The 12,831-nt window shown below is 34.5% G+C and overlaps 1 protein-coding gene across 6 annotated transcripts in view; it reads left to right on the top strand.

Moving 5' to 3' along the window:
• Window positions 1–12,831, top strand: part of COL24A1 (collagen type XXIV alpha 1 chain) — a 375,093-nt gene that overhangs the window by 310,501 nt on the left and 51,761 nt on the right. For all 6 annotated transcript variants that reach the window (XM_079139420.1, XM_079139419.1, XM_079139418.1 and 3 more), the window contains 2 exons: window positions 5,867–5,920; window positions 7,066–7,173. In XM_079139420.1, coding sequence (XP_078995546.1) covers window positions 5,867–5,920; window positions 7,066–7,173 — 162 coding nt within the window. The remainder of the gene's footprint in view (window positions 1–5,866; window positions 5,921–7,065; window positions 7,174–12,831) is intronic.

Genomic DNA, 12,831 nt, shown 5'->3' with positions numbered 1-12,831 from the left:
GACTTTATTCAGAACTGTCACTTTTGGTATTAGGGCCACGGCAATGGGATCTTGCAGTGGGATAGACAGACTGGGCTCCACTCTGAATACAACACTGACAAGTAGGAATTTATAGCTAAGGAACATGGTGAAAGGTCAGAGGAAGCATCATAAGAAGGGGCTTCTGGGCTGGGGTTGTGGCTCAGTGGTAGAGCGCTTGCCTAGCATGTGTGAGGCCCTGGGTTCGATCCTCAGCACCACATAAAAATAAAATAAAGGTATTGTGTCCACCTACAACTAAAAAAGTATTAAAAAAAAAAAAAAAAAAAGAAGGGGGATTCTGGCTAAACCAACCTAATAGCATTCTTGCTGGGGACAGGCTGCGGTGATCAGACAACATCTATAGGACGGTGGAGAATGAGGAACCTGATTATGTATAGAGGGTGATCAGATGTTGAGGGTAGGAGGGGGAACTTGCCAAACTGACCAGCAGGTTTCTTTGATAAAACTGGATTTTTTAAGGAAGTAAATAGGTGGGCCTAGGAGAAGGATTAGGAGCTGAATAAAGATTGGTCAAATAATCTTTATCATAGGGTAGGGGTGAAATAGTAGTTTGTTTAAATAACACAAACATAAAATTGGTACAAATCAATTATTTGTAATAAAGCAAATTAAAAATCTGTTGGTTTAACTGAATTTAGCCTTCCCTTTCACTACGCCCTGATAGACATTGCCTAAACATTTTGTAGCAACTGCATTTTTCATTGGCACCATAAACTCATTGCTCCCTGATTTTCATGGCATTCTGACTTCACATGCAATTGTTTTAAAATTAAATTCTTTAAAAAATGTACTGTCATTTAATAATAAATTGAGAACAGATTTAAAATAAGGAATTTTCTTTTTTTTCTTTGTTATTTTTCTTCAGATTTGTTAAGCAGTCTTCACCTAGACTTGTGTTTCTCACTTGTAGGGGAAAGTAATAAAATGGGATTGAATTAGATGGATCGATTAGGTGTTCACTGACCTAGAAACCTTTCTGAATAGACTTGACATCTAACCAGTACCTCTGGGTCTAGTTCCTTAAAAAATGAGAATAAATAATTAATAAAAACATTCCATTAAAGGCAAGCCTGAACAAGAAAAAAAAAAATCAGAAAAAGAAGACTCCAAAGAAGGTTATTTGGAGTTTTCAAATTCCAAAATGGAAAAAATCATGACAAAAAAAAAAAAAAAAACCTAAACCTAGAACACTGCTCCTTCTGTCATGCCACTTCCTTATATTTGCAATAGGTGCTTAAGAATGCAGGTGTTCTCTATAGTTTGATCGTAAAATGTCTAATCTTTTATAATTAATACTTTCATGTATGTAATGTTTTCCTTTCCTTTTTTACATGTCATGAAGAAATTCTCTGATTCTTATTAGTATGAATTATGCCAATGAAAATCTAATACCCTTCCTAAACAACTGCCTCTCCAGTCTGCATGATCAACTCTCCCTGGTTGCTAGAACTGAAAGGTTTTGAGGTGCCATACTTTAAGTTCTGTGTAACTCAGGGAAACTAATTCTTTCCTACTTTAGGCAATACTGCCTTATAGCCCAAGGGCACATTAAAAATGCTCTACAATTTTAAAATCGAATTAATTGATATAAGAATAACCATTGACCATGTATTATTCATTAAGGACACCTGCAATGACCAGATGGGTCCTGTCCAATAGCTGTCATCTTGTTTTTTGGGAAACTTTAAATTTATATTTTATATTTGGAAATGACTGCTTAAGATCATCTGGGCAACTCTTTCATTTTTCAGATGAAGAAATTTAAATCCCAGAGAGAACTTGAATTACCTAAGATCACAAAACTAATTATCAACGGAACCAACACTGGAGACTTTATTTCCTGATTCCTTTTATTATAGAGAAGCTATTACTTGTAAAACTTCTATAACTTAAGTAAAACGTGATTACATTTACTTAACCAACTAATTTATTCCCTGGGCATGTGACAACTATAAAGAAAAGTGAGAGCAAGTCAAAACCACTACATTTTTAAAAAGACTTCTGTAATGCAAATATAAGTAAACTGTCCTATAATGGCCTTCAAAACTAAGACTCAAACCAGAATCTTATTTTCCTCCCTCCAAAAAATATTCCAGATTTTAGTGAATTGTAATTTCTTGGTTAAAAACAGAAAAACAATATTTCTTGCCTAACTCTCTAGATCTATGTTTGCTTTATAAAGCTTTCCTCTCAAAGGAAAAAAAGAAATCACAATTTTATGACACTCTGAGATTACCTATAAAGTTCATTTGTCTTTCCTGTTATGAGAACAAAAAGTCTATTCATTGATTTATGAGGTACTTATACTTAAATAAGTTTGAAGGTAGCGTAGAATACTACTACTTTTATTGTAATTGAACATAGAGGATTGGTTGAAGAGTAAATTTTTCCTTCATATGGCACCAGCTCAATTATCTACTAACCTTATGTGACAACACATTTTCTTTACCTTTGGCCCAATCTGTAATTTCCTACTGAACAGACAACCACAGTATGAGATCAGTGGCTAGTAATGTCTAGTTCTTATTTAGTTATGAAACTATCTAGTACGTCCAGCTTTGTCATTTTTTTAAAATGCATAAATTCAAAAAGACACCATTTTAGTTAGTGCAGCTGCTAGAACAAAGTAACATAGACTAGGTGGCTCATTTACAACAGGAATTTATCCTCACAGTATTAGAGACTACAAATTCAAGATCAGGGTGCCAGGTTCCAATGAGAGTACTCCTCCATATTGCAGACTGCCAACTTTTCATCATATCATTACATGGTGGAAAGAAGTCTAAAGAGCTCTCTGGAGTCTCTTTTATAAGGATGCGAATCCCATTTATGAGAGGTCCACCTTCAAGACCTCATCACCTCCCAAAGGCCTAACCTTCTAACACCGTTAGACTGTGCTATTAGGGTTAGGATTTCGACACCTGAATTTGCAGGGCGCCAGACATTTAGCCCATCACAATAACAATGTTGTAGACTTTATTTTTTATTTAAACCGCCATTGTAAAGCTGGTTTTTCCAACCATCCTACTTTCTTGTTGTTATAGTGACAATTGTAACAAGGCAGGCTTCCTGAATGGAACAGCTAAAAACAACTGAGACCACAGTCTTGTTATTGGTTAAATACGCCTAGTGTTTATGGATAGATGTTGCCATAATTGCCCTACTATCATTAGTAAAATGCACTTTTTAAATTTTTTCTTTTTACAGTGTTCCTTTAGCTATTATGAGCTGCTTCCTAGTGCCTATCCAGGTGTGAATAACATTCTAGTTTTTATGATGACTGACCCACAGATGTAGATTTCAGAGCACAATATTCAACTTCTGAAATAATTTCCAACATAGGGATCCTGCCAAAATGTAATTGATTTATAATAATATGTGAATTTACATTTTTATATTTTTATTTGAAATTTTGCAATAAGATGCATATACCTATGATATACTAAAAGGATAATTTATTTTGTATTCTTTATAATGGAACTTAATATCTGTTCTGGGCGTTTCTCCTACCTGATATTAGAAATCTGACTGGGTGGAGATCAAATCAATCAACTGCCGATAACTCCATCTACTCAAATATGTAGCATTTGTTCATTTTCTTCTTAAGTCTGTAGTAACATTCAGAGTTGAAATGGTAGGGGAAAAATGAGAAATAATTTTAATCCTCTATCATCATCCATTCACACCAGCATCCACTGAAATGTACATCATCCCTTTGGGCTCCAGTTGCCCTCATCCCACTGTGTTGGCAGCTACCTTGACCCTCCCTCCTGGCAGAAGTTCTTGACTCACACCTGCATGCACACCTATTTTTCATCTTAGTTTAAAGCAAGGCCTCCTCAGATATGGTTGTCAGGCCATACTGTTCTATTCTTGGCCACATGGAAATAACATTCTGTTACTCCCTGCACGATGTTAGGTATTTGGGGCTCTCAGAGAGAGATTCCTCTATTTTACTCATCTCATGCAGAAATGTCTTCTGTGTTGCTAACACTTAGTGCACTATATGTATAATTCTCAATAAGGACTTTAGTAGTCCAAAGGTATCATCTTTGTGCCTAGACCCCCAAACTAATCTGGAAGTATTATTGTTTCTACCTACCCCAAGGCTTGAGGGCTCTTCTCAGGAGCAAAGGGCTCTTCTCCTGTCAGTGTCTAACAGTCTTGGTTCTCTTCTACTTTTCTTCTTCCCTTTTTCAAACTTGAATATTTTTATATTCTCTTACAGATGAAAAATTTTCTTATATTTTTATAATTATTCATAGTCTGTTGCTTATGGCATGACTTTTATGACCTGAGTCCTATATAGCCCTTTTTTTTTTGACAAAGTTAGACTTAATATTTAAGAATTAGGCTTTTGTATTTTAAAAGCACAATTTGAAACTGAAATTATATTTTTATCAAACTAATTACCCAAACCATGGATTTCACTAGACTATTTTGAATATTTATCAGCCAAGCACAATTCTATTTTGAAAATCAAAAGTCTAGAACACATTTGTTTGCATAAAAAGATATGCTTCATGTGAAAGAAAAACACACTGGTTAACATATCTAAAGGTTATCATCATTAGTACCATTTGATGTGACTGAAATAAGAACTTTTTTCAATATTTAAAAGTATTTGCTTATTATTATTTCTTTACTGTTTTCTGAGACATATTTTACTCTTAAGTACCATATTTACCAAAACTCTATGTACTCAACTAAACCAGGTCACCAACTAACCCATTTTCTGGTTTTCTTACTCTTAGAAAGACTGCATTACTGTTTTTTTAAGGCAAATAAAATTGTTCAAGGCTGAAAGTAGAAGACATGATTAATGTATCTCCCCATATCAAATTCTTAAAAATTTGGGTTTTTAATCTCATACAGAAAATGCTCTTTTTCTTTGTGATGTTATGTACTATTTCTTCTAAAATGTCTGAGCTCATTTTCAGAAGCTATAACATCTTAAATTGTTTCTTTTTACATGTGCATATAATTGTTAAGTTGAATCTTTGGCACAATTTTTCTTTAACTTTTAAGAACTTAACATCCCAGATAGAATTATCCTGTTTGTGAGAACTTTTGATGATTTCTGAGACGTGTATCTAGTAATGACAATGATTGTTTTTCTTTTTTGTGTACCGGATCACTCTTTTCCATATTTTTCTTCTTAAAATTATTCTAGGATATCATCAGAACAATGGAATGATTTGCAAGGGCAAAGTTCCTAACTATCCTGGCAGACCAGTTACTGCTGAATCAATTATGATTTAAAACAGCTCACACATGGAAAAACAAACAGTTCCATGGGAAACAGATATCTGTTCCTTGATTTGCAAGTATGTTCTTTGGGCTTCCAGAGAAGTACATTTTAGGCTATTGGTTCATGCCCCTCACTACACCATAAGTGCCTTGTTAGCAGGAGCTTTGCCTTTGCATACCTAACACATAAAAGAGTCCATGATACATGATACTTATGAAATGATTACTGAATTTAGCTACTTTGAAAAGAGAATAAAGGCTCTGCCTGGAAGTGGGGATTTTTACTAAATAATAGTTCCCTTTTTGAACTACACTTTGAGTTCCTCGGTAACTATAATTTTAGTTCTTAAGTTCATAGAATGTGGGGTTAGAAGAAAATTCATAGGTGATCTGATCAAATTCACTCATTTTCAAATGAAGAAGGTTGCTCCCCAGGAAGTTAAGTGGCAATATGAGTAACATACAAGTTAGTAGCAGTACTTGCTGTAGCGTCCAGGTCTCAGCATTCTTTTCTGTAGCTTCAGTTTAAGTAAGTTTATTACTGGCAATTGACAATCATGCTTCCCATTTTTAGGGTCCTAAGGGGAAAAAAGGAGCTCCTGGTCCTTCTGGGAAACGTGGCATTCCTGTAAGTAATAGGCCTCTTTTATCTCTCCTGTTTTTAAAAATAGAATTGACAACTTTAGCAAGCAGAAAAGTTTGGGGCCATTTATGTCATGTTGGATAAATCAGATTGTCTTGGAAAAAAAAATTTAAACCCATGCTGGAACACACAGGGAACAAAATATGACCACTAACTCAAAACCAAACTTGCTGTTCAAATATAAATCTCTGCAAATGAAGGATGTTCTTTTCCTGTGTTATGGAGCCTTCTCTATGGATTCATGCTCCTGCATCATGTTGAGCCACTAGAAAACAGAGAACTTAGAGTCATGAATAAATGAATTATAATGAAAGTCAGAGATCTTCAAGCATAATTAAAAAGACATGAGCTAGGTTTTAACTGGAGAACTTGGCCTCTCATTCTCCTGGCAAATATAACAGAAAGTCTTTGGATTTTTTTTTTCTGAATTTTTTTTTTTATTACAGAACAAAAATCAGTTTTACCTTAGCATCAGTTTCCTCCTCTGGCCAGGCAGCTATGAGATGACTGGATTATTAGCAAAGACTTTTTGCTGTTATCTTCCAGCTGCTTGCTTTGGGTTGCTTGAGTTGGTTCAAAAAAAGTAGGAAAAAAGAGGATAAATTATAAGCTCATTCAAATTAGAGATCCCTCAGAAAGCCCAGTTACCCAAGAGTAGAAACAAAACATTCAGACCTTTCTTCAGTCATGTAATTATCTGATTTAAAGGACAACAGAGTGAACCATAATTTGTTTCTTGGGAAAATAACACAGTACAAGGTTTTGCAGATGGTGAATGACAGCCTGCATCCTAAGCTGACAGGTGCATATAGCTGACCTTTTCTTGACAGCTAGATAAAGCATGGTCTGGCAGAATGAGAAATTCCAGAGAATTACACTAAAGCTCAAAAGGTCACACAATAAATTGCTGATTATCTTGGTATTTTTGTTTAGGGGACTTTTAAAGACAACTATCTGTTGAGTCCAAATTGTAAATCAGTAAGGAATCCAGTAAACAGAAGAAAAATTGTTCTGGCACAGGGTATAGAAGTGTAAACTTATACTCCAAACCTAATAAGTACAAAAGTATTTGTCATTTAAACATCTGTCCTGCATCTCTCTATAATACAAGTAATTTTTTCATTATCAAGGGACTTCCAGGCCTTCCTGGGCCAAAAGGAATGCAAGGATACCATGGAGCAGATGGCATTTCAGGAAACCCTGGAAAAGCTGGGCTACCAGGAAAACAGGGACTTCCTGTAAGTAGTATGAATATCTCTTTGTTCTTTACTTTTATGTGTATCTCCTTACTAGACCATAGATATTTGGGCCCTCTCTTGGCTTTGGCATTGGCTTAGATTAAGCCAATCATTTCTTTAATAGTTACTTTGCAATTATATTTATGATTCCCAGGGATGTCAATGGATATATTATCTTGGTTATTTTAGATATAATTACTCATAATAATAATGTATACATTTTATGTATATGAAAGCTTTTTTTTAAATAAAGAACTGTAAAGAAAATAAAATTGGGGGCTACACAACCTGGCTATGCTTTCAGTTCACCAAATGTCTTAAGCCACCTTTGGAACATTTAGGTCTTGGCAGTAACTCCAGGTAGGTTCTGCCAAAAATCATTTTCCCTTTACTTTTACCACCCTGGTATTTTCAAGAACTGTCGGGAGTATTTTCTCTGTGTTCATCTAGGGTAAAATAATGATATAGATTCACCTTGTTTTTATGTAAATTTCTGCCTTATTTATTGGATCAGAAGTTTTAAAACCATCTTCACTTAGCCATTTTCCCTCCGTCCTTCCCTACTGGCAACCTAATCCAGATTTTGTTTTTCATCCCAGGTTTTGTTTTGTTTTGTTTTCACTTGAAACATTTAGAAGAATGTTAACTACATACATTCAAGAACTCAGTAAAATTTACCCTTTTACATTCTCACTGTTTGGATATAGTTACCCATTGATTTCTGTTCTTAAATAATAAATCCTAGTTGTGTATTCAACTCTTGCATGGTACTGTACCTAAACTCAAGCCCAAAGTAATATTCTTCTTTCACTATGGTAAATCAACCCATTTGTTTAAAAACAACAACAAATAAAAAACTATGAAACTGTGATATAACCGATTTTAGTTACTTCACCATCATCGTGCAAACATCATAAAGAGTACTTATATAAACCTGGATGGTATAGCCTGCTACACACCTAGGTTATATGCTATAGCCCTTGCTCCTAGGTTGCAAACTTACTTCTACAGTATGTTACTATACTGAGTACTATAGGCAGTTGTAACACAGTAATAGTTAAATGTATTTATGTAGCAACAAATCTAAACATAGAAAATGTATGGTAAAATTGTAGTATAAAAGAGTTTGTTTTAAAAAAAAAAGTACACAAGTATAGGGCATTTATCATGAACACAGCTTACAGTACTGGAAGCTGCTCTGGGTGAATAGGTGAGTGAGTAGTGAGTGGATGTGAAGAACCCAGCTTTTTAGGGGTTTGTTTGTTTGTTTGACTTTTTATTTTATTGGTTCTTTTAAGTTATACATAACATTAGGATTCACTTTGACATAATTATAAAAGCATGGAATGCAGTTTGCTCTAATTCAGTCCCCAGAACTTCCTTTTCCTTCCACACTTCTTTCCCCCTGTTCACTTCCGTCTTTCACTGACTTTTCTGCTTTTTACTTAGTTTTTTTAATTACCGTATTGTGGACATACATGATGGAATTCACCATGATATATTCATATATATACATAGGAAAATTATGTCAGATTCATTCCACTCTTTCCATATCCCATCATTCCTAACTTTCCTTCAGTCACCCTTCATCTACCCAATTGATGTTTCTTCTTTTTTATCACACCGTGCTTATTTTAGATTAGCTTCCTCATATGAAAGAAAATATTTGACCTTTGACTTTGAGGACTAGGTTATTTCACTGAGCATGATTGTCTCTAGTCCCATCTATTTATCAACAAATACCATAATGTCATTCTTCTTTATGACTAATACTCCATTGTGTATATACACCATTTTCTTTGTCCATTCATCTGGTGAAGGGCATCTAGGTTTGTTCAATAGTTGGCTATTGTGAATTATGCTGCTATAAACATTGATGTAGATGTGGTCACTATAGTATGTTTTAAATCTTTTGGATATATACCAAGGAGTGAAATAGCTGGGTCAAATAGTGGCTCCATTCCTAAATCTTTGAGGAATTTTCATACTGCTTTCCAGAGTGGTTGCACTAATTTACAGTCCCACCAGCAATGTATGAGCATACCTTTTTCCCCACGTTTGCACCATCATTTACTGTTACTTGTATTCTCGATAACTGCCATTCCGACTAGAATGAGATGAAATTTCAATGTGATTTTAATTTACATTTTTCTAATTGCTAGATAGTGAACATTTTTTCATATATTTGTTGACCATTCCTCTTTAGTCTTTGAGAAGTGTCTGTTTATTTTCCCATTTATTAATTAGGTTATTTGGTTTTCTGGTGTTAAGATTTTTTAGTTCTTTATATTTTCTAGATATTAATGTCCTATCTGAGGAGCAGGTAGCAAAGATGTTTTCCCATTCAGTAGGCTCTCTCTTCATACTCTTAATTGTTTCCTTTGGTATGAAAAAACTTTTCAATTTGATTCTATCCCACTTGCTGAGTTTTTATCTTACTCCTTGCACTTTGGAAATCTTGTTGAGGAATTCAGTTCCTAAGCTGACATGATGGCCTTTGGGGCCTAATTTCTCTTCTAGCAGTTACAGGGTTTCTGGTCTAATTCCTATTAAGTCTTTGATCCACTTTGAGTTGAATTTGTGCAGGGTGAGAGAGAGGAGTTAAATTTCATTCTACCACATATAGATTTCCAGTTTTCCCAGTACCATTTGTTAAAAAGGCTATTTTTATTCTAACATTTTTTTTTTCTTGCTTCAGTTATCCAGGGTTGATATCTGGTGTTTGCAAGTAAACAATATAATACAAAAATCTAATAAAATGAAGTTAAGAGTTGGTACAATGGTATACCTATAATTCCACCTACTCAGAGGCTAAGTCAAGAAGATTACAAATTTGAGACCAAGTTAGTCTCAAAATATAAAGGATAGGGAATGTATCTCAATGATAGAACAACCCAGGGTTCGACCCCCAATACCGAAACAAAGAAAAAGTTAAGTTATGACTACTGTATTTTTGTATATGGACATCACCAGTGACTTTAAAAAAGAGCCATTTAAATTTGATTAATGAGGGACATTAATAGGATCAAACCATTTAAAGAGAGAATGGATGATAAGAAAGTCAAGATATTCATGCCACTCAATAGAGAAGTTTAGTTCTGGGGGAGAAAGCAGGGCAATGATTAAAGAATAAACTCAAGGTGGGCAATTATTCTTATTTTTTTTTTATTTTTTTTAAATTTTACAGACTGCATTTGATTCATTGTACACAAATGGGGTACATCTTTTCATTTCTATGGTTGTGCACGATGTAGATTCATACACTAGTGTAATCATACATGTGCTTAAGGTAATGATGTCTGTCTCATTCCACCATTTTTCATACCCTCCCTCTCATTTCCCTCTATGTAATCTAAAGCTCCTCCATTCTTCTCTCACTCCCAACCCCCTACCCCCATTATATATCATCATCCACCTATCAGGGAAAACATTCGGCCTTTGGTATTTTGGGATTGGCCTATTTCACTTAGTATCATATTCTCCAATTCCATCCATTTATCTGAAAGTGCCATAATATTATTCTTCTTTATGGCTGAATAATATTCCATTGTGTATATATACCCATTTTCTTTATCTGTTCATCTGTTGAAGAGCATCTAGGTTGGTTCCACAATCTAGCTATTGTGAATTGAGCTACTATAAACATTGATGTGGCTGCATTACTGTAGTATGCTAATTTTAAGTCCTTTGGGTATAAACTGAGGAGTGGGTCAAAAGGTGAGTCCATTCCAAGTTTTCTGAGGATTCTCCACACTGCCTTCCAGAGTGGCTGCACCAATTTGCAACTCCACCAGCAATGTAAAAGTGTGCCTTTCTCCCCACATCCACTCCAACATCTATTATTGTTTGTGTTCTTAATAATAGCCATTCTAATTAGAGTAAGATGAAATCTTATGAGTTGTTTTAATTTGCATTTCTCTAATTACTAGAGATATTGAACACTTTTTCATATATTTATTAATCGCCTGTATATCTTCTTCTGTAAAGTGTTCAGTTCCTTGACCCATTTATTGATTGGGTTCTTTGTATTTTTGGTGTAAAGTTTGGTAAGTTCTATATAAATTTTGGAGATTAGTGCTCTATATGTGGTGCATGTGGAAAAGATTTTATCCCATTCAGTGGGCTCTTTTTCACATTATTGATTGTATCCTTTGCTGAGAAAAAGCTTTTTAGTTTGAATTTGTCCCATTTATTGATTCTTTCTTTGATTTCTTGTGCTTTGGGAGTTGTATTAAAGAAGTCTGATCCTAAGCCAACATGATGAAGATTCAGGCCTATTTTGTCTGCTATTTGGTGCAGGGTCCCTGGTCTAATTCCTAAGTCCTTGATCCATTTTGAGTTGAGTTTTGTGCAGGGTGATAGAGAGAGGTTTAATTTTGTTTTACTGCATATGGATTTCCAGTTTTCCCAGCACCATTTGTTGAACAGGCTATCTTTTCTCCATTGTATGTTTTTGACTCCTTTGTCTAGTATCAGGTAACTGTATTTATGTGAGTTTGTCTCTGTGTCTTCTATTCTGTACCACTGGTCAACCTCTCTATTTTGGTGCCAATACCATGTCATTTTTGTGACTATTGCTCTGTAGTACAGTTTAACGTCTGGTATTGTGATACCTCCTGCTTCATTTTTTTCTGCTCAGGATTGTTTTGACTATTCAAGGTCTCTTATTCTTCCCAATGAAGTTCATGATTGCTTTTTCTATTTCTTTGAGGAATGTCATTGGAATCTTAATTGGAATTGCATTGAATCTGTATAGCACTTTTGGTAGTATGGCCATTTTGACAATATTAATTCTGCCTATCCAAGAACATGGGAGATCTTTCCATCTTCTAAGGTTTTCTTCAATTTCTTTCTTTAGTGTTCTGTAATTTTCATTGTAGAGGTCTTTCACCTCTTTTTTTAGATTGATTCCCAAGTATTTAATTTTTTTTTTTTTTGAGGCTACTGTGAATAGAGTGGTTTTCCTAATTTGTCTTTCAGAGGATTCATCGCTTAGAAATGCTTTAGGTTTATGGGTATTGATTTTATATCTTGCTACTTTGCTGAATTCATTTCTTAGTTCTAGAAGTTTTCTAGTGGGGTTTTTTGAATCCTCTAAATATAGAATCACGTCATCAGCAAATAGTGACAGCTTGAGTTCTTTTCCTATTCACATCCCTTTAATTTCTTTGGTCTGTCTAATTGCTCTGACTAGTGTTTCAAGGACAATCTTGAATAGAAGTGGTGAAAGAAGTCATCTTTGTCTTGTTCCAGTTTTTAGAGGGAATGCTTTCAGTTTTTCTCTGTTTAGAATGATGTTGGCTATGGGCTTAGTATAGTCAGCCTTGGCAATTATTTTTAAATGAGAGAAGACTGACTATATTTAAATGCTCATTAGAAGGACCTAGAATATGGAGAGATTGAACATATCTCTTCAAGGGAAGGAAGTGTCTGAGGGTGAATTAATCAAACAACAAAAGGAACATATTTTAGCTCTACTTGCTCAGTTACTCTACTTCTAGTCAAGGACTGTCTTTTTTAAAAAATTCTGAGCCATATATCCCTTTAAATATGACTACTTAACAGAATGTTTATTGAATTTCATGATTTAAAAAAAAACTGACATGACTTAAGTGATACAAATATTGCTCCAATATACCTCTCAGGGCTATGAAGTTG

The sequence above is a fragment of the Sciurus vulgaris genome (assembly GCF_902686455.1).
Source record: "Sciurus vulgaris genome assembly, chromosome: 1".
Lineage (NCBI taxonomy): Eukaryota > Metazoa > Chordata > Mammalia > Rodentia > Sciuridae > Sciurus > Sciurus vulgaris.
Note: the sequence above shows the minus strand (reverse complement) of the source record. Positions and strands in the feature narration are given on the sequence as shown.